This window comes from Pteropus medius, unplaced genomic scaffold (assembly GCF_902729225.1).
Source record: "Pteropus medius unplaced genomic scaffold, Ma_sr-lr_union100, whole genome shotgun sequence".
Classification (NCBI taxonomy): Eukaryota; Metazoa; Chordata; class Mammalia; order Chiroptera; family Pteropodidae; genus Pteropus; species Pteropus medius.
In genome coordinates this window covers 2255864-2283355 of record NW_024347732.1, presented here as the reverse complement: position 1 = coordinate 2283355, position 27492 = coordinate 2255864, and the positions used below count along the sequence as shown (strand labels likewise).

The following is a 27492-nucleotide window of genomic DNA, read 5'->3' as shown; positions in this document are numbered from 1 at the left end:
TGTTCCTGCACCTTCACCTCTCTCCCTCCTCCTGCAGGGAGCTCCAGAGGCTGTGAGAGGCAGCTTCTTTATTTCTCCCAGACCACTGGGCTTCTGACCTGTGGTAGCTCTTATGTGCAGATCCCACACTCGGATGTGCTGGTGTGCAGTTGGATGATTTTTGTTGAGTTTTAGATGTTCAGCTTATTGTCATTTCAAGGGGAGAGATCTGGAGATGTCTCTCATTCCACCATGTTTCCCAGCTCAGTCATATCTTTAAATTTTTGGGACACTATACTGTTTTCCATAGTGGCCACACCAATTTATATTCACTTCAATAGTGTATGAGGGTTCCCTTTTCTCCATATCTTCACCAACACTTGTTATTTCTAGTCTTTTTGATAATAGCCATTCTAGCAAGTGTTAGGTGATTACCTCATCGTGGTCTTGATTTTCATTTTACCTGATAATTGCTATTGTTGAACATCTTTTCATGCGTCTGTTGGCCATCTTATGTTTTTAAAAAAAGTCTATTCAGATCCTCTTCTCATTTTTAATTGGATTGTTTTTGTTTTTGTTTTTGTTATTGAGTTGTTTGAATTCTTTGTATATTTTGGATATTAACTCCTTTTCAGATATATGATTTGCAAATATTTCTCCCATTCAGTAGGTTGTCTTTTCATTTTGATGATGATTTCCTTTGCAGTGCGGAAGCTTTTTAATTTGATGTAGTCCCACAAGTTTATTTTTTCTTTTATTGCTCTTGCTTTTGGAGTCAGATCCATAAATTCAATGCCAAAATCGATATCAAGAGTTTACTATCTATGTTTTCTTCTAGGAATTTTATCATTTCAGTTCTTACATTCAAGTCTTTAATTCATTTCGAGTTAATTTACGTGCATGGTATGAGACAGTGGTCTAGTTTTATTCTTTTGCATGTGGCTGTTCAGTTTTCTTGACATCATTTATTGAAGAGACTGTCCTTTCCCCAGTGTATATTCTTGTTTTTTTTTTCTTAAATTAATTGACTACATGTAGGTGGGTTTTTTTTCTGGGGTCTCTATTCTGTTACATTGACCTATGTGTCTGTGTTCATGTGAATAACATAGTTTTTGATTACTATAGCTTCATAATATAGTTTGACATGAGGGAGTGTAAAACCTCCAGCTATTTTCTTTTATCTCAAGATTGCTTTGGCTAGTCAGGGCCTTTCATGGTTCTGTACAAATTTTAGAATTATTTGTTCTCGTTCTGTGAAAAATACCACTGGAATTTTGATAGGGCTTGTATTGTATTTGTAGATTACTTTGGGTGGTATGGAGATTCTTAACAATGTTAATTATTTCAGTCCAAGAGCATGGAATATCTTTCCATTTATTTGTATCTTCTTCAATTTATTTTATCAATGTCATATTTTCCAGGGTACAGGTCTTTCACCTCCTTGGTTAAATTTATTCTTTCAAATGAAATTGTAAATGGGACTAGTTTCTTAATTTTTACTGATAGTTTGTAATTAGTGTATAGAAATGCAACAGATTTCTGTATATTGATTTTGTATCTTGCAACTTTACTGGAGTCATTTATTAGTTCTAACAGTTTTTTTTGGAGGGGAGGTGGAGTCTTTAGATTCCTATACATAGTATATATAGTATCATATCATCTGCAAATAGTGACAATTTTACTTTTTCCTTTTCAATTTAGATGACTTTTATTTCTTTTTCTTGTCTAATTGCTGTGGCTAAGTCTTCCAATACTACGTTGAATAAAAGTGGTGAAAGTTGGCATTCTTGTTTTGTTCCCAATCTTAAGAAAAATGCTTGTAGCATTTTTCCATGGAGTATGATGTTAGCTGTGGGTTTGTCATATATGGCCTTTATTATGTTGAGGTATATTCCCTCTATTTCCACGTTGTTGAGAGTTTTTTTTTTATCATAAATGGATATTAAATTTTGTCAAATGCTTTTTCTGCATCTATTGAGATAATCATATGATATTTATCTTTCATTTTGTTAATGTGGTATATCATGTTGATTGATTTGAGGACTTCGAACAATTCTTTAATCCCTGGAATATATCCTACTTGATCATAGTATATTATCTTTTTAATATATTGTTGAATTTGGTTTGCTAATATTTTGTTGAGGATTTTTACATCTATGTTTAATTTTTTTGTGCTGTTTTTGCCTGGTTTTGGAAGCAATAATGCTGGCCTCATAAGAGGAACTTGAAAGCATTCCCTCTTCTTCCACTTTTTGAAAACATTTTGGAAGAATAGATATTAAATATTCTATAAATGTTTGGTAAAATTTACCAGTGTAGCCTTCTCATCTTGGGCTTTTGTATATTGAGAGGTTTTTTTTTTTTTTTTTAAATTACTGATTCAATCTCCTTACTAATAATTGGCTTATTCAGATTTTTCTTTTTCTTTTTTTCCTGATTCAGTCTTGGAAGAATGTATATTTTTATGAATTTATCTATCTTTTCTAAGTTGTCCAATTTGTTGGCATATAATTGTTCACAGTTTTTCTTATGATCCTTACAGGCCATATCCCTAATGACAATAGATGCAAAAATCCTCAACAAAAAACTTCCATTTCTGATTTTATTTATATATTGATCTCTCTTTTTTTCTTGGTAAGTCTTGCTAAAAGTTTGCCAGTTTTTAAAATCCTTTAAAAGAATAAGCTATTAGTTTCATTGGCATTTTTTAATTATAATTTTTTTTTAGATTCTATTTTATTTATTTCTGCTTTGACCTTTATTATTGGGCTTCATTGGTTCTTCTTCTAATTCCTTTAGGTGTAAAGTTAGATTGTTTGAGATTTTTTTCTTATTTCTGAGGTAGGCCTGTGTTGCTATAAACTTCCCTCTTAGAACAGCTTTGCTCTATCCCATAGATTTTTGACTGTTGTATTGCTATTTTCATTTATTTCAAAATATTTTTTAATTTCTCCTTTGATTTCTTTATTGACACTTTGGTTGTTCAGTAGCATGTTGTTTAATCTCCACACATTTGTGATTTTTTTTTTTTTCATTTTTCTTCCTGTAACTGATTTCTAGTTTCATACCATTGCGGTCAGAAAAGATACTTGATATAATTTATTGAAACTTATTTTGTGGCCTAACATGTGATCTAGTTTGGATAATCCATGTGCATTTGAGAATGTGTATTCTGCTGCTTTTAGATGGAGTGTTCTGTATATATCCATTAAGTTAATGTAGTTTAATGTGTCGTTTTAGATTACTTTGCTTACTGATTTTTCTGTCTGGATGTGTTCTTAGACCTGAAGTGAGTCTCTTATGGGCAGCATATAAATGAGTCTTGTTATTTTTGATTGAAGAATTTAACCCACTTACATTTAAAATAATAATTTTTTTTTTAAAGAAAAGGTTCTTTTTTTTAGATGTGGATAATTAGAGAAAAGTTTATTATTTTTATATTCTTTAACATTTATTATTTTTTAAAACTTAATAATTTTTTATTTTTTAGTTATAGTTGGCATATAATACTATATTAGTTTCAGGTGTACAATATAGTGATTAGACATCTATATAACTCACAAAGTGAACACCTCAATAAATCTATTGCCCCTCTGACATTGTACATTTATCACAACATTATTGGCTATATTCCTTATGCTATGCTTTCTATCTCCATGACTATTTTTTGACTACCAATTTTTACTTCTTAATCCCTTTACCCTTTTCACCAACATTGTCAATCCCCCTCCAATCTGGTAACCTTCTAATTGTTCTTTGTATCTGTGAGTTTGTTTCTGTTTGTTTGTTTATTTATTTTGTTCTTTAGATTCCACATACACATGCAATCATATGTCATTTGTTTTCTTCTATCAGACTTACTCGACTCAGCATACTACCCTCTAGGTCCATCATGAAATATCATTTTTCCATTCCCTTGCTCTTAGTCTGTGTGTGTCTTTTAATCTGAAGTGAGTCTCTTGTAGGCAGCATATATAAGGATCTTGTTTTCTTATCCATTCAGCCACCCTATCTTTTGATTGGAGCATTTAATTCTTTTTCATTTGAAGTACTCATTGATAGGTATGTAGTTATTGCCATTCTTTATTTAGACTTTTGATACACACTTTTTTTCTTCTTAAAGAAGTCTTATAATACTGGCTTCTTATAATACTGGCTTGGTGATGATGAATTCCTTTAGCTTTTTCTTGTCTGGAAAGCTCTTTATCTGTTCTTTGATTCTAAATGATAATTTTGATAAGTAAAGTAATCTTGGTTGTAGGTCCTGGCTTTTCATCACTTTGAATTTTTTGTGCCAAGCCCTTCTGGCCTCTAAAGTTTCCACTGAGAAATCAGCTGCCAGTCTTATGGGCACTCTCCTGTATGTAACTAACTGCTTTTCTCTTGCTGCTTTAAGAGTCTCTCTTTGAATTTAACTTTTGGTGTAGGCCTCTTTGGGTTCATCTTACTTGGGACTCTCTGAACTTCCTGGAGTTGTATGTATATTTCCCTCACCAGGTTAGAGAAGTTTTCCATCATTATTTCTTCAAACAGGTTTTCAATTCCTTGTTCTCTTCTCCTTTTGGTACTCCTATGATGTGAATGTTGTTATGCCTGATATTGTCCCAGAGGCTTTTTAAACTTTCATTTTTTTGGATTCTTTTTTCTTGTTGCTATTCTGATTGGGTGTCCTCTGCTACCTCATCCTCTATGTTGCCAATTTGATCCTCCTTTTCATCCACTCTGTTGATTCCCTCTAATGTGCTCTTCATCTCAGATATTGTGGTCTTCATTTTCTGACTGGCTCCCTATTATGTTTTCCATCTCCATTTTTATGTTTTTTATCTTTTTGTTAAAGTTCTCACTGAGTTCACCTACTCTTCTCCTAAGTTCCTTGAGCATCCTTAAAACCAATGTTTTAAACTCTGCATCTGGTATATTGCTTGACTCCATTTTGGTGAATTCTTTTTCTGGAGCTTTGTTCTGTCCTTTCATGTAGGACATGCTTCTTTATATCCTCATTTTGGCAGCCTCCTTGTATCTGTTTCCATGTAGTAGGTAGGGCTCCTAAGTTTCCCAGTCTTAATAGAATGGCTTTATGTAGTAGGTGTGCTGTGGGGCCCCTTGGCAAAGACCTGGGAGGGGTCCACCTGCAGGCCACGTTTAGTTGCAGTCTGTGCACCTCCAGGACTACCTAGTAAGAGTCACCAAGCAATCCACGTATGTCTGCCACCCATGCTGGGCTTATAGGTGCCTTGAGGATCTAAGTCAGGAACTGAGGCCAGCTGCAACTGGTATGGGGTTCGGGGCTGCTCAGCAAGAGGTATAGGGCACACCGAGCCCAGATGCTGCTTCTCTGGGTTTTGTGAGCTTTTGAGAGATTTTATTAAAATTTGCCACAGGATCCAAGACAGCCTGTTTGTATGGAATAAATTACTGGAAGCGACTTGGGTGGGCTTACAAGTTAAGAGAGTCAAAGTCTCAGGGAATCCCCTGGGCAGAGCGACCTGTGTTATCCAGGTTGATGGCACCTGCGTCTGCAGGCTGGCAGGGTAGAGGGCTCAGAGACAGAGCAATGGCTTCTGCCTGCACCTCTGTCTGGCTGGCACCCCTCACTCCTCAGGTGGGGGAAGTGCCTCTGCAGCCAAGATAGCCCTCCTGATTCTCGAACGCCACACACAGTTGTGGGACTGGTCGTTTCCTGTCTCTGTCCCTCCTTCTGTTTTGAGGTGACCTAGTTTTAGGGCTTCTGTTTATCCAGAACTCTGACAACTCTGTGTACTAGTTGCTCTGTAGTCTTGTTATACTTTTGGTGTGGTCTCTAGAGTTGATGTGTGCTGCCTCTACCTTCTACACCATCTTGAATCCTCTCTAAAATAATTATTGATAGGTATGTGCTTATTGCCATTTTGTTCCCTCTTTTCTGGCTTTTTTTGTAGTTCCTCTTTTTTCTTTTTTTCTGCTCTTGCTCTCTTCTCTTGTGGTTTGATGGCTTTCTGTAGTGCTATATTTATATTTCTCTCTCATTATCTTTTGTGCATCTATGTAGTTTTTGCTTTGTGATTATCATAAGGTTCACATATAATAGTATATTTAACAGTCTATTTTAAGTTGATAGAAACTTAAATTTGAAAGCATTCTTCAAACTCTACATTTACCACCCCTATGTTTTATGTTTTTAATGTCATATTTTACATCTTTTAATTTTGTGTCTATCTGAGCTAATTATTATTATAGTTAACTTTACTACTTTTGTCTTTTAACCTTCAAACTAGCTTGATAAGTGGTTAATCTACTACCTTTAATATATATTTGCCTTTACTTATGAGATTTATCTTTCATATATTTCCATGTTGTTTGTTAGTTCCTTTTCTTTTCAGCTTAAAGAAGTTCCTTTAACATTTTTTTGTAAGGCCAGTTTAGAGGTAATAAACTCCTTTAGCTTTTGCTTATCTGGAAACTCTTTATCTTTCGATTCTGAATGATAACCTTGCCAAGTGGAGTATTCTTGTTTCGAAGATTTTCCTCTAAGCACTTTGAATACATTATTCTGCTTCTTCTGACCTGAAAATTTTCTGCTAAAAACTCAACTCATAGTCCTATGGAGGTTGTTTTTCTCTTGCTGCTTTTTAAAGATTCTCTCTTTATCTTTAATTTTCGACATTTTAATTAAAATGTATCTTGGTGTGGATAGCTTTGGGTTTATCTTTGAAACAGTCTGTGCTTCCCAGACCTGAATGTCTGCTTCCTTCCCCAGATGAGGAAATTTTTGTCATTATTTCTTCAAATACATTTTCTGCCCCTTTCTCTCTCTTCTCCTTCTGACACCCTTATAATATAAATGTTATTCAGCTTGATGCTGTCCCATAGGTCCCTTAAGCTTGCTCTATCATCTCTCTCTCTCATCTATGTCTATCATCTATATCTATCTATCTATCTATCTATCTATCTATCTATCTATCTATCTATCTATCTATCTATATCATCTATCTATCTATTTATCTATCTCTCTATCTAATCTATCTTTCTATCATCTATTATCATCTATCTATTTATTTATTTTTGCCACTCTGTTTGGGTGAGTTCTAGTACCTTGTCTTCCACATTGTGATCTGTTCTATTTCATCCAGTCTGCCTTTGAACCCCTCTAGTGTATTTTTTTCATTCAATTATTGTATTTTTCAGCTTTGTTGCTTCTGTTTTGTACTTTTTAATATTTTTTATCTCTGCCTGAAGTTCTCACTGTGTTTATCTATTCTCCTGAGTTCAGTGAGCATCTTTATGACTATTACTTTGAACTCTAATAGGCAAATTACTTATATATCTGTTTCATTAAGGTTTTTTTTCTTGTTATTCAATTTAGCATATATTTCTTTATTTCCTAATTTTGCCTGACTCTCTGTGTTTGTTTCTATGTATTTAATGGCAGAGTTTTCTTTACAAGTCTTGAAAGAGTAGTCCTGTGTAGGAGATTAACCTTATTGTTTAACCTTACCCAATTTCTTGATCGTCTCTCCAACCTTTGTGATTGTCTATAGAAGCCTGATTTATTTCTGATAAGTCCCAGTTTTTGAGGGTGTACCAAGACCTATGAGTGTTCCAGAGGGAGGGATCTAAGTCAGCATCTAGTTTTAGGATGAATGGAAGCTAGACTGTGAGACAACAGATTTTAATGCATGCAATGTTTAGACAGCCCTGTGGAATTGCAATTGTGAATCCTGCTGAACTCCAGCCCAGTTGATCTAGAGGTTTCCCCTTGGTGACAGTAGTAAAAATTGGGGTCTAGACAAATGTATAAGCTCTTATTTGGGAGGTACTGGTGAGCTATAATGAAGCAAAGGAGAGAGCAAAGATGATGTTCCCCATCCTATATTCCCTGAGAGCATTTTTGTAACCTCTAGATGTGCGACATACTTGAAGTCTGCCCCTCAGGCTGGAGCTCCAGGACAAGAAAATAGGTCTTTTTCACAAGATTGAAAATGTGTTTCATCTGCTGTCTTTGCAGTGTCCTTGGGGTGATAGCCTTCCAAAATCTGTCTCTCTAATTATTTCAGACATGTGGTGCCCAGAAAGGCAATCTTGTCTGGCCACCAGAGTCAGGTATTCAAGGGACATCCTCTATGTGGGCTGCATGCACCTATTGACCATGTCAAGGCCATGGGAGTGATGAGGGGGTTGGATGGTGATGTGCACAACCTTGATGGGGCCATGGGAGTGGCACAATGGCAAAGTGTACCCACTGGCACTAGTATGTTAGAGAAAGAATGCAAATATTGTGCTCACTAGTGCTGATGCTAGCAAGGTAGACTGAAAATGCAAAAGCGAGCCTCAGCAGCACCCTTGTTCCTGGAGAAAGTTCCAACAGGCTCCTGCCCTTCTGGTAGATACTTTAAGATTAGTACATGAATCTCCATCACATATGTTCTAGGTTCTTTTTAAACTACTGCTTTTGTACTTGGTCCCTGGGCAAGTGAGTTTGCTTACAGCCCTTTAAAAGTGAAATCTTCATTCTTTACAGTTCTATGGTTCTCTTGGACATAAGACCTGCTACTTTTCAAAGCCAGATATTTTGGAGGCAGTGTATCTGGTGCAGGTCCCAAGGGTTGGGTTGGCCAATGTAGGGCATGAACCTCTTGCCCCTCAGGGATAAGCTTCATATTTGTGAGATCTCTCTCGTTTGTTTGTTGCCATGACAGGGACGAGGTTTTGAAAGACCACATCTCTCCTACCTATCTTGATGTAACTCTTTTATCCTTTGTGGTGGAGAATTTGTTCAGCTAGTCTTCAGGTCCTTTTCAGAGGGAATTGATTCAAATGTAGCTGTAGACTTGTATCTATAAGAGGAGGTGAGTTCAGGATCTTCCTATGCCACTATCTTGAACCACCTCTGAATGTATTTTTAATTTAATTTAATTTAATTTATTTAGAGAAGTCCGATATTATAGGCAACAGTCCTGCTTTACAGGCCATGTGGAAAATTTATCTTAGATTTTAAAATCTGTTAGTCATGATGGTGAAAGGCATTATTTCTGTGAAATGTGAAGTCACAGAAAGAAAGGAAAAATAATATTAAACAGCAGAGAATAAGGGCAGAATTTGGATTTTTATTTAATTGCTTTTAGAGTAATAAGAAGAACATGTTTTCCTTAAGTGTATTGCATAGTTAACAACATTTAGAAGACCAAAGAGGCAGCTGATGAGGTTTTCGAAAGAAGGATTGTTAACATTTTTGGGTTCTTTCTGCTTCAGGAAAGAACTTTGAATCAGGACCTCTAAAATTTTAGTATCTAGTTATCCTGGAATTTGCCAAAACATAGCTTCCCCATCCATGTAGCAAGAGTGAAAATTATATTTATCATCTATTATTTAAGATCTTTAAAAGAAGATTATAATAAAGTGGAGTGATTAAAGAAATGGAAGAAGCATGAGCTTGATTTGGTATGTTGACTCATACATTGCTATAGGTGAGGTATTGTGAAGCTTCTGGAAGACTAGATTGTTCCAAACAGAGGAGATACTGGCCTTTAGGGTTCCCATTCTACTATGTTGTGACTGGATATTGTCCAATGATCCTTTGTGGTTGGAAGGACATAATTTCAACAGACTGGTAACTAATTGCTTTTATCTCTGGTTTATTCACAGGAAATTGAATAAAGAAAACCATGATGGTGCAAGCACAACTGCACTGCTTATATTTCCTTACACTTTATTTGGTAAGAGAAGAGGATTTCTTTATTTATTTACTAAGATATTTTTCGCCATCCTTATACCCCAAACCAGAGAAGCAATGGTTATCACTTAAAAAAAGAGTCTATCAGAATTCAATGTTTGCCCCAAAGTGAGATTTTTAATAGAATGTCTACAACTCATATGTCTGTATTTTCTCCTTAGTTCTTAAAAGCCAATAGCACTTAATGGGCAAAGTGTAAAAAAATCTATCTACTCAAGTTTAGATTTTCATGTCAGGGAATCAGGAAATAAAAGCATATTGCCACATGTGTTAGTCTGAGTCCCTTAATCTTGACCATTTTTTTTTTTTTACTTTGACCATGAAAAATTACCAGTGAAACACGAAGAAAATAATTTTCTCTATTTTCAACCCTGCTCTACTCTGTACTTTTCTTTCTATAAATGTTTTGGAGTTTCCTAGTTAAATTTGTCTTTAGCCATTTATTGAGCTAAGCCTATTGACTGACAGGCTTGTAAACAGTGGAGATGGATGAAATTTAAAGAAATCCAACCCTTGACCTCAGATAATGAGATGCTATCCTGATTTTACTCATGAGCTCCATAAATGTCATTCACTTGCCAATTTGTTGTATTATGAAGCAAGATTATGGAGAAGCATTTGCTTTTACCTTAGAAGGAAGGTGATGCTCACATCTGTAGATGCTCACACCTCAAATCTTGGTTACTTTCTTCTGTAACACATAAATTTAACATATAAAGTAACATATAAATTTCAAGTCTCAGAGAACTTTCTAGAGCCCACACAGATCAAAATATTTAGAGTGAAGTAGAATGAAACTTGTGAAAATATCACAGCTTTTCTCCTGGGGATGGAGGGCCAGGAGTGGATAACCTGTAGTTAAAATTTTATGAGCAACGCATATCCTCAAAAACCAAGGGCTCAAAGCTTGTCACAGGATTACTTAAGAACTGGATTAAACATACCCACTTGACTTCTCTCTTCTTCCTACTCTCTGAAACAACCTTTGCTATCTATATATCATACAGTTATAGTAAAGTCAGATCTAGGTTCAAACTTGGCACTGTGACTTACCCGTGATAGGAATTTGGGTGAGTTACTCAAGCATCGAACCTAAGTTTTCTGCACTGTGAAATGGGTCTGAAAGATTACTTGCCTATAGAACGTTGTGGCAATTAAATGAGACAACGCATTTTTAAAGCCCTCAGATTAGTGACTAGCATAGTCTAAGCACTCATTAAATATTAGCTCTTATCATTACTACAGGGTTTTAAATATTCGGTGTCTACACTTAAATAGACTCTGACCTCCATGTGGAAGGGACTGTATTTTAGTCATCTTTGCAACTTCAGTACATAGCACAGTGCCAGGAACAAGGTAGAAATTAAATTCATAATTATGGGCTTATATTAGGAAACAACAATGAGATCTAAGGGAGAGAAAGAGAAGATTCTATCAATAATTTGGTATTAGTGGGCTCATCTGCTTTTTGTCTAAGAATGTACATGCATTCTTCTTTTTGGATAAAAGTTGAAAATAAGTTTTCCTTCTCTCTGCTCTCATCCCAGTGAGATTTCTACCTATAGTAAGAAATACTGTCCAAACACTGTTGATAGCAAGACCTTTGCCCAGGAGATAGTCACAAAGCACAGCTGCCTTTGGTTGAAGGAGGGAAATTGCTAATTCTGTGGTGGGATTTCAGGGACATTAAGATGGAGCCACTTCTCTCTCCTGCCTCCACCCATCTTTACTCCCAAACCCTCTCTTATGAAGAGTGGAAGTTTAGTTGGAGTTTTTGCCTTTACCATACTGCTTTCTTCAGCAGAGGTAGTAATTTAAAATGATCGCCAGTCATTTATTCTATACTGTGAATGATTCTTCTGTTACTTTCTGAGAACTGGTTTTCATAAAGGGGTTAGAAACACTGCATGAATATATTGTAAAGGTATTGAAGAGAGAGGAAGTAAGTAATCCAGGGTTTGGGAAAAGGTGATGAATAGGGAGGAAGGGAAATCAAGGAGAAATCACCTATTTTAGAGTTTTGCCTGGGACTATGATTCTTCCAGAAGGAAGAATATCTTGGAATAAATACTATGTAATCAATTCAGAGAACACTTGCTGGAAAATGCAATGAGAGTGGCTACCAGGCAGGCAGATCTGGCAATTGCACATCCTTTGATGGCCTGGAAGGCAGTGTAGCAACATAGGTCAGAGTTGGGGCTTGGTTCAACAGAGCTGGCTCTATCCCACTGTAAAGCAAAGTATCTGTGTTTCTGCTGTGAGACTTCTCTGGAGATATTTTCCTGATTTTGATGAAAACCGGAAGAAATGATGTGTGTGGAGGGTCTAGTTCCATACCTGCCACATGAAGAACACTCAGAACTGTCTGTTCCATTTTCTATCTCTCCTTTCCCCTCTTCGTACAAGATGGTGAATGTTATTACCTCCATCTCCTACATAAACCCTCTGGCCCTTTCATATGTTTCTACCACCCTGTCCTTCTCAATTCTGGCAGCATGATCTGATGACTCATGGTGTGCGCATGGATTTTGAAGTCTTTGTAGTCTAGATAGCTGTGTTAATGGGCAGGAAAAAAGATTTGTTGCCTCAATATAGGAACCCAACTTTGAACCCTGCAACTGAGATGTATCCTCCTTTCCTGATAGGTAAGCCAGCTTGTCCATGTAGAAAGAATGCAGGATTTATGTGAGGTTTGCTTGACTAATGCAGTTTTCCTCTGGATGCCATCACTGGTATGATCAACTGAAAGGCTGGCCACTTGCTGATGTAAGTGGCAAGTTGATGAAAGGAGTTTTCTGTCAAACAGTAGCTCCACAGAAATCACTGCCCTTGTCTGGGACCAAACATGGCAGCACCTGGCCATCTTCACCCAGTTCTTGTGCCCCAACTTCCAGAGGAGCTAATGGACCTGAAGAAGATGTAGTAAAGGAGTGGAAGGAAGGAAGATCCCCCAGAGGAAGATTAACTTAGAAAGTAAGAGATGAGCTAGAGGCTATAGAATTATTGTTTTAGTATAGAGTACTTTTAGCTATAAGTAACAGGACGTTTAACTTTAGAGATCTTCACTAGGGGTTTGTTTTCCTCAGATAACAAGGAGCCTGAAGTGGGCAGTCCAGGGCAGGTTCAGTCTCTGTGATGTTATCAGAGACTTGGGCTTCTTTCTTTTTGCTTTATCATTTTCTGAGCTGGGTTGTCCCTTCATGGTTTCATGATGGCTGCCATAGCTAAAGACACAAGGTCCATTATCTGAGTGACAGCAGGGGAGATAAAGGGCAATGCCAGCCACATCTGTCTTTTTTCATCAGGAAAACAAAAGCTTGACCAGAACTCCCCAGGAGACTTTCTTTTTTTTTTTCCATGAACCAGAATGGTTCACTTGGCTGTCCTCCTAGCTGCAAAGGAGTCTAGGAAAGAGACCACTTGGTTTCCCATGGGAGAGAAGTTGACAATGGCTGGGAGCAGCTAATCCAAGGGCCTGCCATAAATCTGAAGAAGAGGGGACCAAATTCCAAATCCCTCTGTATTCTCATTTGTTATCGTTCCTTTACCAGACAACCATTATCAACTTAAGATTCAATTAACCCAAGGATCTAGTGTAAGATAATTTCCCCCCATCACTCTCATACTAACTGTTTCTGGGTTATTGCCAGCATTTCCATGCCAAGAATATACTTGCTCTCCCTAAAGAAACAGAAAACAAATTCTCCCCTGCACAAACCCCTCTCCTCTCCACTTCTTACTTTTTTAGTTTTATCTGTCTAGCTCAAAAGCTATTGACTTGCCACATGCTTTTGATTCTAACCTATCCCACCTCTAATTTTCACTATAAGTAGGAGTCTGAAGAACCACTCAGGAAGGAGAGGAGACCAGCATCAAGTATGAGGGCTAAATCCCTCCTACCAGAGCATACCCCTCCATGGGTGGGTTTTTGGCTGGCTGTCCTTTCCTGTGTGCCACCGGCTCCACTCTGCCTTGAGTTTCCCTTCAGAGAGCAGTTGTCCTAGAAACTAAGGGATGGCAGGGGCTGCTGCCGAATGCTCCCCATTTTACCTGGTTGGGAATGATAGGAGTCATACCTTCCCACACATCTCTGCCGCTTTTGTTTCCTCTTGTGGGTAGTGACTGAGATGGCCAGTTTTAGAGTCTCAGGTTTGAATCTTGCTTCCTGCCACTACCTGAGCAAAATACTTAACCTCTCTGTGTCTCAGTCTCATCACCTGTAAAATGAGCTAACAATAATTTACCTCCTTATGGTTGTTGTTAGGATTAACTATGCTTAGGACAGAGCTCAGCACATAGTAACTTAGTGAGTGTGAGCTCTTCTTATTGTCCCTGGATTTGGGCATCTGCAGAGGGTTCCTTGCCTTTTAAGTTCAGGGTCTTTGAAAATTCGAATTGCTGTGGGGCTACTGATTGAAGAAAACATTCTGTGCTTTAATTTTTTTCTAAATGAGTAAAGATAGTTAAACAAATGTTAAACAGTAAGCTTTTCTTAAAGTTACAGTTCGAATTCAAATCAAATTTGAATGAATTTACCATGTAATTATGTGTCATGCAAGCATTGTACTAAACATATCTGCATATATTTTCTTCCCCTTACAAACCCAATTGTCTCTGGGGAGACTATAAGCTCTAGAGTTTAGGGAATCTTTCATGAATTTCCTTATGAACTAACAGAAGTAAAGGGAGATGTTTTAAGAAGCTGTTGTTAAACCATCTAGAATTTAGAAGGCAGAGTGGCACTGTGGGAAGACCATGAGCTTTTGTTCAGTTAGATCCGCATGTATGTGCTGTGTCAACCACTTATAAATTTTACTCTGAACAAGTAGCTTAACTTTTCTGAGCCTCATTTGTAAGATGAGAGTTAATATTCCTCCTATAGGGCCATTGCTTGAATGGTTAAATGAGAAAAGGAATGCAAGGTTCATGGCAAACCACTGACATAGTAGAGCCTCAAGAGATAGCAGGGTTCTTTCTGACTGTTTTGACTAGATTTCATATTGCTTTGAGCCAGGTTAAAATCTTATGTTTTATATATCAGTCTTGGAAGCCACAATAAAATCAGCAAGTGACATATATACATTCATAATAGATGGTAATGTTAATTTTCATTTTATTTTTTTAACAGACAACTGGGTATGGCCAAGAAGGGAGGTTTAGTGGACCCCTGAAACCCATGACATTTTCTATTTTTGAAGGCCAAGAAGCAAGTCAAATCATATTCCAGGTAATGACTACTCTTAATGACTACTCTCACTGTCATCTTAATTTCTCATGCTCTCTCAGTGAACTTTTACTCTTATCTACTGTGTAGCAGGAAATAAAATAGAGGCATGCCAGATCTCATTATCAAGAATGATTTCAGAAGCTAAGTTAAACAGAGAGATGAGTGGCCTCTGTATTGTAAGGCATTGAACCTAACATCCTATATTCGGACTTCCTTAGCTGTGTCTGGGGCAAATTCTCCCATCCTGGGAGTGGGGATCTTGGTCCCTATAGGCTCTGCCTCTCCCCAAGGGTAGGAAGGGAACTTGCTTCTAGCAAGGGATGGCCATCTGATCATCAGGCTGTTGGTTTGATGCGTTTGCTGCTTGAAATGTTTGAAGATGTGGGTTCTCTGGATTAATGCTGGAATGGCCTCACTGTTTGGCCAAAGGCCCACTTTGCATCACTACCTCCTCTGAGCCTAACCCTTGCCTGTGGGTTGGCCAGGGCACACTGGGAGGCAGTCATTTCTTTCAGTTAAGTAACTGAGAAAAGCATCAGATTGAGTGGTGATCTGTAGGTGGAAGTGAGAGACTTCAACTATAAAAATATTTGAAATAATCCTGGAAATGTAATGGAGAGGAAGAAAAACATGCTACTATATTTACAGAAATCCCCTGGGGAAGCCTGCTTGGCCTTGGAGTGGCTGAGGATGCTTTGATGAGCCTCTGGGGTACCTATGATCCCCACTCCCCCACACACTGGGAGAGAAACAGCGGTTTGTTAAACTACCTTCTAAGGTAGATGCCTTCCATTGTTGGACAGCTCTAAACACACGGAGGCTGAAAGCTGCCTTGTACCCCTTCCCCCATCTTGGGAGTAAAGATTTGAAGTCACCAATTATTGTAGTTGAATTGTATATTTTCCCTTTGATTCTCATTTTTTGCTTTATGTACTTTGGGGTGTGTTGGTAGATACATATATGTTTATAATTGTTATAGTTTTTTGATGAATTGATCCTTGTATCATTGTTGAATGTCCTTTTTAGTCTCCAGTAAGAATTTTCATTTTAAATTGATATTGTTTTTAAGTCTATTTTTTTCTAATAGATTAATTTCACCCTCGTTTTGAAGGATAATTTTGTCAGATATAAACACTTAGCAGTCATTTTCTTTTAGCACTTTGAATATGCCATTCTGCTGTCTTCTGGCTTCCATGGAAAGTCAGCTATTTATTTTATTGAGATCTGTTGTATGTGATGAATCTTTGCATTTTCAAGGTTCTTTTTATCTTTCAAGTGTTTAATTATGATGTGTCTAGTTTGGGTCCCTTTGAGTTTACTGTAGTTGGAGTTTATCAAACTTCTTGGATATATAGATTAATGTTTTTCTCAAATTTGGGAAAATTTTGGTAATTCTTTCTTCAAATAATCTTTCTGCCCCTTTCACTCTTTCCTTTCTTTCTATGACTCCCATTATGCATATGTTTGATTTATGATGTTCCATTGTCTCTAGAACTCTATTAATAATATTTCTTCATTCTTCTTTTTTCTTCAGGGTGGATAATCTCAACTGATCTCTTTTAAGCTCATTAATTTTTTCTTCTGCTAGTTCAGATCTATCATTGAGCCCTTTTTAATATATATTTTTAATTTTAGTTATTATATTCGTCAACATCAGAATTTCTATTTTTTAAAAATCATTTCTATGTCTTTATTGATATTCTCTATTTGGTGAGACAATGTACTCATACTTTACTTTTCAAATTTATTTAGAAGTAGTGTCCTTTAGTTTTCAAACTTATTTAAAATAGATAATTTGAAGTTTTTATCTAGTAATCTAACATCTAGGCTTCCTCAGGGGCAGTTTCTAGTGACTGCTTTTTTTTTTTCTTGTGTATGGGTCTTTATTTTTATTTGCATGTCTCATAATCATTTGTTGAAAATTGAACATTTTATCTCATTTCCTGTTTAGAAAAAAAGTGCAGCTCATTGCCAGCATTAGTTTAATTTTACATGAACATGCTCTTTGAGGCTAAAAAAAAATCTGACTGGTTTTCAATGTGAAAATAAAATATAAAAACTGTTTTTGGAGTTATTTCTAAATAGAACTCGTCTCTAATCCTAATGTAACGTATTAGGATTATATGATATAATATATATTATGATCAGTATTTAATCATTTTTTTTTTGGTGTGGTAATTTTCAAAGCATGAGACAACACAAAGTGGACCATCTAGGATTTGACATTTTCAGCTATTGAGAATTACTATATTTTGTAAATGGAAATACCAATACTAAAAACAGAATGCTATAAATAGAATAATGTTATTTGTTTTCAAAGATTAGATATGCTAGAGATATGTGAAAATAATAATAAAAACAAGATATTTCATGGCAAACTTTGGGGGTAAGATTAGTACTGTAATAAGCGCGTTATCTCAGGGTAAACACAGCAGCTGCAAGTGCCACCAGTGAGTATTCTCAGGGCAAACAGGGAATGGGTTAAATAATAGGATGCAGCAGCTCTAGAAATCATAATCCCTCCTCTTCCAAGGGTGTGTTGTTGTTGCTGTTTGTTTAATGACTTTCTTGAACTAATTCTGTAAAGTCTTTATTCTTTTTCATGCATGACAATCAAGTCTCTGCTCCATTAGTTTAGTGTTCAGCTAATGATTGAACTGAGACTTTCTTGAAAGCCTTGAACCAATAAGTCTTCCAGCCTTTGCCGAGGGGTTATGTGTGCATGTTGGGCACACATTTAGGGATGTGGCAAGCAATTTAAAACTCTATCTTGGCCTTCGCTTCTTGCTTGTACAGAGCCTCAAGACCAGCCAGAGGCGAGAGATTAAGGTCTTCTCAAGTCTTCTCTGGACATATGTGCAGCTCTACTCATGAGTATGGCTTTCTAGACTCCCAGGAATATATTGGACATTTTCAATGCCCCCTAGGGACATCTCATTCCCCAACTTTACATTTTATGTTTTTTTTGGTCAGCTTCTGTTGCGCCAACTTTTATCCCTGCCTTAGAGAGCTGCAATGTTAAACAATTGATGATGATGATTTACAACAAATTCTTCAGGAGAAAAATTATTTGCAGTGAATGACTTCTGACTTAGGTCCAAAAAGACAAGCCCTGTTAATTAGTGTTTCCAGGGAACTTTGAAATAGATGAGATAATAACAGTTTTCTGGGGATGGGGCATTTCAGAAACTCCAAACCCCTTTGTCTCCATAGTGCTATGGTTGTGAGGCTATTGATTTTCAAGGCTACTGCATATTTTGAGAAAGGTCAATGGAATTAGAGCAAATCAAAATCACCACAATGCTTAGTTCTTACTAATAGTCATGTTCTTAAATAAATACTCCTTGGATTTTACAAACATTTAATTCTGAAAAAGTTGATATTTACAATTTTTGCCAGTTTCTCATTGCTTTTATGGAGGGAAATATTTTTTGTAGATCCTTATTCTACTTTTCCCACTTATATACAAAGACTTTTAACTTAAAACATACAATACCACTTTAATTTATTACATAAACAACATAATATCAATAAGCAAACAATCATAAAAACTCTTCATCTACAGCCCTACCCACTTAAAATGTCAAACTTACTTTATAAAATTCCATTTCTTACCCACCAATTTTAATACTTTTGGTACTATTACAATCATAGTCTAGATTTGCTCTAACATTCTCCTTTGATTATTTTACTTCATTACATTGTTTCTTATGTTGCTTTATAATATGTAGAATGAGCATTTTAATAATTAAAATTCTATCAAGTTTATATGCTATATTAATTTCATCATCTTTCTTTTTGACTATTTAGATGTTTTCAACTTTACCAGTATTGTAAATAAGGCTACTTGTACTACAAGTGTGTAGTTTACTGTTTAAAAATATTTCTTTAGTATAAATTCTGTTTAGTAACATTTTCTATCAAAAGCTACAAACATTTTATGCCTCAGTTAATTCCAAAAGGATTGTGTTAATTTATATTTGCATCAATAATATATGTTTCTTTACATCCTTTACAACATCCTGAAACATGACCGTTATTGATTTTTAATTTGTTAATAAAAATATATAAAATACACTAAAATTATTAATGAGGTTGAACAATTGTTATGTCTTTATTTTATGTAAATTTTCTATTCTCGTGGTTTAAAAAGTGTTATACTTTGTCTAAGTTGATATTTTCTTCATTTCTGAACAAGTATTAAGAGATTTCATATAGAATCCTATCAAGTGAAAGTTACTTTTAAATTGTTTTCCTTAATATTAAAATATCTCTTAATCTTTGACACAATTTTTAGTAGTACTAAATGATAAATTTTTATTCTAGCAATAAAGCTACCCTTTTTAATTTTCTTAGAAGATAGTAATGTCATAGCTTTCAGATATTCCCAGCAAAATCTCACCTAACTTGTTACAATTTAAAGCATCAATTGACCTTTTGTCAATATATTAAAATATATCATCCATTGTTTCTTGAAGGAAATGTATTTTGAATGTTAAATAGTTAATAGTCAAGCAAACTTTTAGAATATATTACTTTAAAAGCTCCGAACTTGTTTTGTGATTGTACAGATGAAAATGTTACCTAAAATTGGTGACTTTCTACAAATTCTACAACACTGTTTTTTTCTTACAACCTCGTCTAACTTTGCTTTTTCCCAGTTTAAGGCCAGTTCTCCTGCAGTGACTTTCAAACTAACTGGGGAAACAGACGGAATATTTCAGATACAACCAGATGGACTTCTGTATCATAACAGATCTCTGGACAGGGAAACAAGAGCTGTTCACAAACTCCAGGTGAATTGAAACCAGAAAAAGGAATCTAACTACAACCTTGATGAGCCCCCTTTGTGCTGGAAGTGTCACTGGTTTCTTCATCCCTTGCAGAGCATCCATTAGGGCTCTCCCGACATTAATTGCATACATTGAAAACCTCATTTGTCTATTTCTTTTTCTTTTCTTTCTTTTTTTTCTTTTTTCTTTTCTTTTCTTTTCTTTTTTTACCAACTACAGAGGCTTATAGCAAAAATCCCTTCTTCCTTAAGCTTTTTGACCAGAGTAACCCAATTTACATTGTTAAGGCCCTCAGATGGCATTACTTGTCCAAGTATGGCTGTGTCCAGGCAACTGGATCAAAACCAAGCCAACAATGCTCTGATATATCACTGGTATATGTCTATGGCTGTTGTGTGGGCTCTGGACCCACAAAGAAGGCAGCATCAGTGCTGGGATGGAGACCTTGCAAGAAGCAAATACAACCAATGGTCAGAGGCTAACTAGAGAGACTCTTCTCCCCCCTTCTTTCCCCTTAGTTTTAATTGTTGGTATCTGAATACAATAATGGATGAGAGCTAATTGCAGGAAAAAGAGCAAGGAAAAAGCTTTCTGTTTGGTAACTTCTAATGAATCTGTATGTTGACCACTAAAATGCCTCTGTAAGAGGACATGACACTTCCATAGCCTCAAGGGTAAAAGCTCTCTTATTTCACTGACTCCAGCTATTTTGAAAAGAAGCATATGCAGTGTTCAGCATACCCCACTGATAGAAAAATACAGTCATAATTAGCCAGGTTTAACTTATAGGGCCTCTATTTTAGCAGCTCCCAATTTAGGTTTTTATAAGTTTCTTACTCTCTTGTAGTCACCAGATTATTTGTTCTTTGAACTCTAATTTCCTTCAAGTGAATTTTGTTGTGTGATATGAAGTCCAAACTCACCAACGTGTTTTCCTTTTCATTTCAACACAAGGTCTCAGCCCTGGATGTTCATGGAACTATAGTGGAAGGCCCAGTCCCCATCACCATAGAAGTGAAAGATATCAATGACAATCGACCCACATTTCTCCAGTCAAAGTATGAAGGCTCAGTAAGGCAAAATTCTCGCCCAGGTAATAGGCAGGAGCCTGGAGATATTTAAGGAAAGATGGAAGAGTTTCAGGCAGAAGGGGCAGATTTGCATGGCTAACAACTGCAGCTATCACTCATTAAACACTATCTTATTAAAATTTCATAGCAATCCTCAAGGAGTTGTTTTATTATCCCTGTTGCTCTAGGGCATGATTTCTCAACTTTGCACCATTGATGTCTTGGGCCTGATAATTCTTCTTTTGTCAGGTGCTGTTCTGTGCATTCTAGGATGTTCAGCAGCATCCCTGACATTTATTCACCAGATGCCAGTAGCAACACCATCCCTCACCATCCAAAATTGTAACTTTGGACATTGCCAAATGTTCCCTGGGAGGTAAAGTCGCCCCCAGTTGAGAACCACTATTCTAGGGTGAGCTTTAGAACACTTTAGAGCTCTATAACACTTTAGACACTCTGGAAAAACAAACTCGCTCTCCCACATCTTCCCAGGAATCTACATTCTCATGATCACCCTTGCTCCCAGTTCTTTTTCTTTTCTTACTTCCAACCGTAGCTGTGACTCATCCATTCACTGTGCTTCTACCTTTCATTTCCACAAAAGCTCCTCATCAAGGCATAGATGTGTGCCACAGGCTTTATTAAAGATTTGTGTAGGTGAAGGAGAATTATATCATAACAGTGCACAAAATAAACACGGATATTAGACTTCTGAATTCTCAGAAACAATCTTGGCCATTTCCATCAACTAACAGTCAAGTTTTCCTCTATGCTATTTAATCTTTTCTATCTCTCATTCTTTAATGCTCACTTCTAATAAATTAGGAAAAATATTCCTTTCACCTTATTAAATGGATTAATTTCACTGTCTCTGCCCCTGAAATTGCATACCAAAGACTCATTAACAAGCTCTGCTGAATAAAAATCTTCCAGGTCTTCCCCTTTCTCTTTTCATCAATAGGATATTTTAGATTAGTGGTTCTCAAACTTTTTTGTCTCAGGGCTCCTGTATTCTCTTAAAAAATATTAAGGATTCCAAAGAACTTTTTTACATATCTAATGTTGTTACATGTGGAGTATGTCCAGAGGGATGCTGGTAACCGTTTAATAGCTATCTCTCTATGGGAAAAAACCCTACTTGTAGCATTTACCTAATTCTGTGGTAAAAATACTTCCACCATGGCCTATTTTGAGTTGCCAATGGTGTTAATTAGCTCACAAAACTGGAAATTCAACAATGGCCCTCCTGAGCTGGCTTCAGTACATCACTGGTTATATCTACCAGTATTTATCATATTAAAGATTAAAACTGAGAAACTTCAGGATATTTATTAATTTATTTAAAAATGCATATTTTAATGAAAAATAATTATATTTTCAAATACAAAAAGAATTATTAAGAAGAATGGCATTTTTTAATCTTTGCAGGTCTCTTTGATGTTTGCATTACTTGAAAACAATTAGATTCTCATGTCTGTTTCTACATTCATTCTGTTGCCATATACTGTTTTGGTTGAAGCATATCAAGAAAAACTTGCCTCACACAGATATGTACTTGGAAAAGGAAGAAGTATTGTAATAGCTTTTTTAAATAACTGTGGATATTCTTTGATACTATACCAAAACTCAACAAGTGGTGGTTTCTTACAATGTGGAATCTGAAACCATATCAACGCCCCCTTTCTTTTGAAGGAAAAAGTAACTATGTTTGGTTTAGGTTTCAATTAATATCTTTTTTTTCTGGGTACATTTTGTTAAATAGGAAAGCCCTTCATGTTTGTCAATGCTACAGACCTGGATGATCCAGCCACTCCCAATGGCCAGCTTATTTATCAAATTATCATTCAGCTTCCTAAGATCAACAATGTCATGTACTTTCAGATCAACAACAAAACAGGAGCAATTTCACTTACCCCAGAAGGTAAGTCAGGTGATGCACTCACAGGACTGAGTGAGTCAGAAAAAGGGACTTAGATCTGTCACCTTCAGAGACATTTCCTTTCCTATTTTCTCCTACTTTCCATAGGATCTCAGGAATTGGATCCAATTAAGAATACTTTCTATAATCTGGTGGTCTCAGTGAAGGATATGGGAGGCCAGAATGAGAATTCCCTCAGTGACAGCACATCTGTGGATATTACAGTGAAGGAGAATATTTGGAAAGCGCCAGAACCTGTGGAGATTATAGAAAACTCAACTGATCCTCATCCCATCAAAATCACTCAGGTAGTGCCCAAGGAATGCCTAGAGCCTACTAGATAAATGATCTCACTTTGTAGAAGCCCACTCTCATGTTCTTCAATGACAGATTTATTAGATATATTTTTATATAGAATAATTATAAAGCAAACTAAATAAACAAAGTCTCTGGCCCCAGGTGTCTGGAGTTTACTATTATGGATAAACTCTGGACTTCACCAAATTGGATTCTGATATATATATATTTGAGCTTTAAAAGAGAATTTTATTCACCTTCACCTTCCAAGTGGATACCACTAATATTTGCTGTTCCCTATCAGTAGTCTGTGATACGGCTGCACTAGAATAGGTTGTATATGATGTACACATCATGTACATGTATATGATTTGAAGTTCGAAAGGCTGCTTCTTATTCTGTGGAAAAAAATCTCTATCCAGTATACTCATCCCATCATAGCATAAAGGACAGACAGGACTGGCCAAAAGTAAGAGTTGAGTAGGCAACTTTTACTCTTGGAGACCAATCTCCCCCAACTGCATCTCCTCTGTGTGCCCTCCTCTCCGTTCACATGCTCCCCCTTCCTACCTCCATGGCTGGTGCTCTCATCCTGAGTCTCCTCCTACCTTAGCTCCTGGAAATTCACCGTAGACTCTGCCGAGATCTAATCTTTTCTGGAAGATCAGGCAGTTCCTTGAAATCTGTGGGTTAGTGAGAGAGCACTGGATTTGGAAGCGGATGACCAAAACCATGTCCTTGCTCCATTACTTTAATAGTTTATCATTAATAAGTCATTTAACTACTCTAAGCCCCAACTTCTCATCAGTAAATGGGGATAATAACAACTCTCCGGGTTGTTGTGGAGATTAACTGAGAAGTAGTATCTATGAAAGGTAATGACAGGTATTAATATTTCTGAGTCCAATCTGTGGTTTCCCTAAGATTGTCTTAAAGTAACACTGTTGTTGTTAAAGGGCCCTGGAATAGCCTGTCTCATCATATCTATTGTACAACTTAAAAGAGTTTTATTTATTGAATGTTGAATTAATGAACTTCACTGTCAGGAAAAAAAAAAAAGAAAGCAAGTGGTATTCTGCTTTGCCAGCTAAGAAGGCGTGTCAGAACTCACTACCATGAGAATTGCAGATTTGAGTTCCTTACTAAAGTCTTTCCATTTATTATTGAGGTTATCCCCATAAGGATTTATGAATGCTAAAAAGAACACATACACTTGTTTGCTCTCAGGACTGTCAAAGAAAAGAAATTATGGGGTGCCATACCCAATACCTAGGCCCAGGGAAAGTGTTTTGGGTTCTTGAAATCCAGGAATAAATGTGGAGGGGGACACTTCAATAGAGGAGAACTCATACTGAATTTTTAGGGTAGAAGAGGTACTCACTTAGACCCAGGAATATGGTCTTTGGCTTGGACAGAGGGCGATGCTTGAATAACTAGCAAGCCACAATGATGCTCCCTTGATACCCTTCCCAAGCTTGTCTGAGAGAATAGTTTAGTATGAAAATTTCAAATAGCTATAAGAGCTTGGGCAAATCACTTAATCTTTTTGTGTCCTAGTTTCCTCGTTTATAGGAATAACAATAGCCTCAACCTCATAGGACTTTTGAGGATTTAAAGAGATAATACATAAAAGTGTTTAGAATTTTGTCTGGCATGTGGTAAACCCTCAATAAGGGTTATTATTAGTATTAGAATATCAGAGAGGCCAAGCTCTGTCTATAGAAAATAGATTGTTTTTACTATTGACATTATTTATTTTGCCAAGTTTTTACAAAGCAATCCTAAGAGTTGGCAATTATTTTTATCCCTAAAGTGTTTAAGACTAAATATTTAGGGGGGAATGTGGTTTATTTATGTATCATTTGTCTTACTTAAATAACAGCATGGAGAAGAGTTTAAAGTTTCTTCTTTACTCTTAATATATCATGAAGCTCTTCATATATCATGGCTTATTCCTCAGATAATGCCAGCTACAAAGTACATTTTGTTTTTTAGATCGATGATATATGCAGCCTTTATAGTGAGACTTTCAAAAGAATAACCTACAAACTCTTTAGTGAGTTCACAAAAAATTGCTTTAGAGACGAAAAATACCCTTATGTTGCTTTTTTTGAGCAACGTAATGGCAAAAAGAAATAAAAAAGGCTTATTTTAGGTTGAAAATAAAAAATATAATTTAGTAGTTATAAGAAACCACAGACATACAAACAAGGTTGTCAGAAATTTGAAACTAAGAACCAGAAAATTGTTTATTTCCTTTCCAGTTTTCTCGGTCCAGATGTATCTTTCCTCACAATTGACTTTGGACCCTGTAGGTGCGGTGGAATGAGCCAGGTGCACATTATTTCTTAATTGAAAAGGAGAAGCTGCCAAGATTCCCATTTTCAATTGACCAGAAAGGAGATATTTATGTGACTCAGCCCTTGGACCGAGAAGAAAAAGATTCAGTGAGTAAAACTGAGAAGAGTTTCACAGGAGACAAAACTCAGTCCTGTACCCATAAGTAGCTGAGAGCAGAAAAGATTTTACCTAAAAACAACAAAAAACCCAAACTGTGTTCTGAACCACAGTATATTATTGCTCTCAAAGATATGATAATATCCTCACAAATCTGACCCATTTTATTTTTTTCTCCATTTAAAGTCAAAGTAAGGAGTAAATAAAATATAATTGAAATAGCTGCTTCTCTACCTTTCCAAGACAGTGATGAAAGAGTCATGTCTTAATTCTGATCTTTCTGTTGTAGTATGTTTTTCATGTGGTTGCAAAGGATGATCTTGGAATACCACTTGCATTCCCACTGAAAATTCATGTGAAAGTTAAAGACATTAATGATAATCCACCTACGTGTCCATCTACAGTGACTGTATTTGAGGTCCAGGAGAATGAAAAAATAGGTAAGAAATGAGAACTGTTCCCAGCTGTGTAACTGTCCTTTCTATGCTAACTCTGTAATCCCTTTCTCTTTTCTGTCTTGTAAAAAGTGAGCAGGTAAGCCTGACTGGAGATCAATTTCCCATGCCTAGCACAGCATAGAGGTTCAATGCATCTTGAGACTCACCTAGGTACAGTATTTGGGCTCAGTCAATATCTGGATAGTGTTCTTAAATTGGAGGTTTTTATAACTACCATCACCACTACTACCACTATTACTGCCACTACTATTACTGTTACTACTACTACTACCACTCTTTCCACTTACACTAGTATCCTGTATACATATATAAGGTTATCTCATTTGCAAAATTTTCCCATAGATTCTTATTTGCTCTCTAACAAACTCAGTAACAGATAAAATTTCATTAAATTTGCTAAATAATTTAAATCATCATTTATACTCAATGTCAGATACCCTGTAGTAAGTAAGCATGACAAATGGAAATTGACTTTTGACCCTTGATGCTTTCTATCTAGGAAGCTGATGATATAGTCCTATCTATTTTTGTCCTTTTGTTCTTAACTTGCTATGTTTCCTTTACTATATCTCATGATAGCTTTATATTCATATAAGGACTCTTACCATGAGAACATTATGATTTCTGGGAGTTTTATGACTTCCCTGGATTTGGGAACACTCTTATCTATTACCTATTGGTGTTGAGCATATTGGCTGAGCAGGTTGGCATTTCTTGAAATGTTTTATTTGTTGTTTCATATGAGTTTTAGAGGCTTTACAAGGTTAGCAGCCTTGTATGACTACCATTCCCAGGGCTTTGCTGCCCTCTGGGAAGATCCTCACATGCCTGTGGATCTTCTCATTATTTTCTTTTGGTCTCTCTATTCTTCTTGCTGCATACTTTTAACACAGTGGGTAGTGTCTTGGAAGCTTGATAAGCATTGCCTGTGTGGCTTGCTTGCTCAGTGCTTATTTCTTTCTTCTTGCTGACAGGAGTCATACGTAGGCTACCTGTTGTCAGTGTGTTTTGCTTAGGTCTTCTTATTTTCATTTATTCCAATTCTTGCTACAACAGAAAGTGTTAAATGGCAACTTGAAGAATTTTAGTTAATTTTAAGAAGGAATTTTCTAACGACAATGGAATGTGTGACAATAGCCAAGAAATACTTGTAGCATGACTTTTTTTGGAAATCTAGAATGGTCTAAGATGACGAATGAAGGCGAAAGACCTCTGAAGACCTTTCTAGATGAAACCTCAAGTCTCTTTGCATATAGCCTAACATTTAGTATTAGTTGTGTATTGCTGCATAACAAATTGCCCCCAAATTTAGCAGTTTAAAATAACAAATATTTATTATCTCACAGTTTCTGTGAATCAGGAACCTGGTTGCAGCTAGCTGGGTGCCTTTGATTCAGAGGAAGAGTTCAGAGAGAGAAGGAGAGAGAGTGCACTAAGAAAATGTCGAGTGGATGGAAGTCAGTCTTTTTATTACCTAATCTTGGAAGTGACATCCCATCACATTTTTCATATTTTATTTATTAGAAGTGAGTCACTAGACCCAGCACACACTCAAAAAGAGGAGATTACATCAGGGATCAATAT

General features: G+C 36.3%; 1 protein-coding gene across 1 annotated transcript in view; it reads left to right on the top strand.

The window, feature by feature from the left end:
• Positions 1 to 27492, top strand: part of CDH17 (cadherin 17) — a 68975-nt gene that overhangs the window by 14643 nt on the left and 26840 nt on the right. The window contains exons 2-9 of the mRNA XM_039877132.1: positions 9601 to 9671; positions 14817 to 14915; positions 19577 to 19711; positions 20663 to 20801; positions 22541 to 22699; positions 22805 to 23004; positions 25309 to 25440; positions 25740 to 25890. Coding sequence (XP_039733066.1) covers positions 9621 to 9671; positions 14817 to 14915; positions 19577 to 19711; positions 20663 to 20801; positions 22541 to 22699; positions 22805 to 23004; positions 25309 to 25440; positions 25740 to 25890 — 1066 coding nt within the window. The 5' untranslated portion in view covers positions 9601 to 9620. The remainder of the gene's footprint in view (positions 1 to 9600; positions 9672 to 14816; positions 14916 to 19576; positions 19712 to 20662; positions 20802 to 22540; positions 22700 to 22804; positions 23005 to 25308; positions 25441 to 25739; positions 25891 to 27492) is intronic.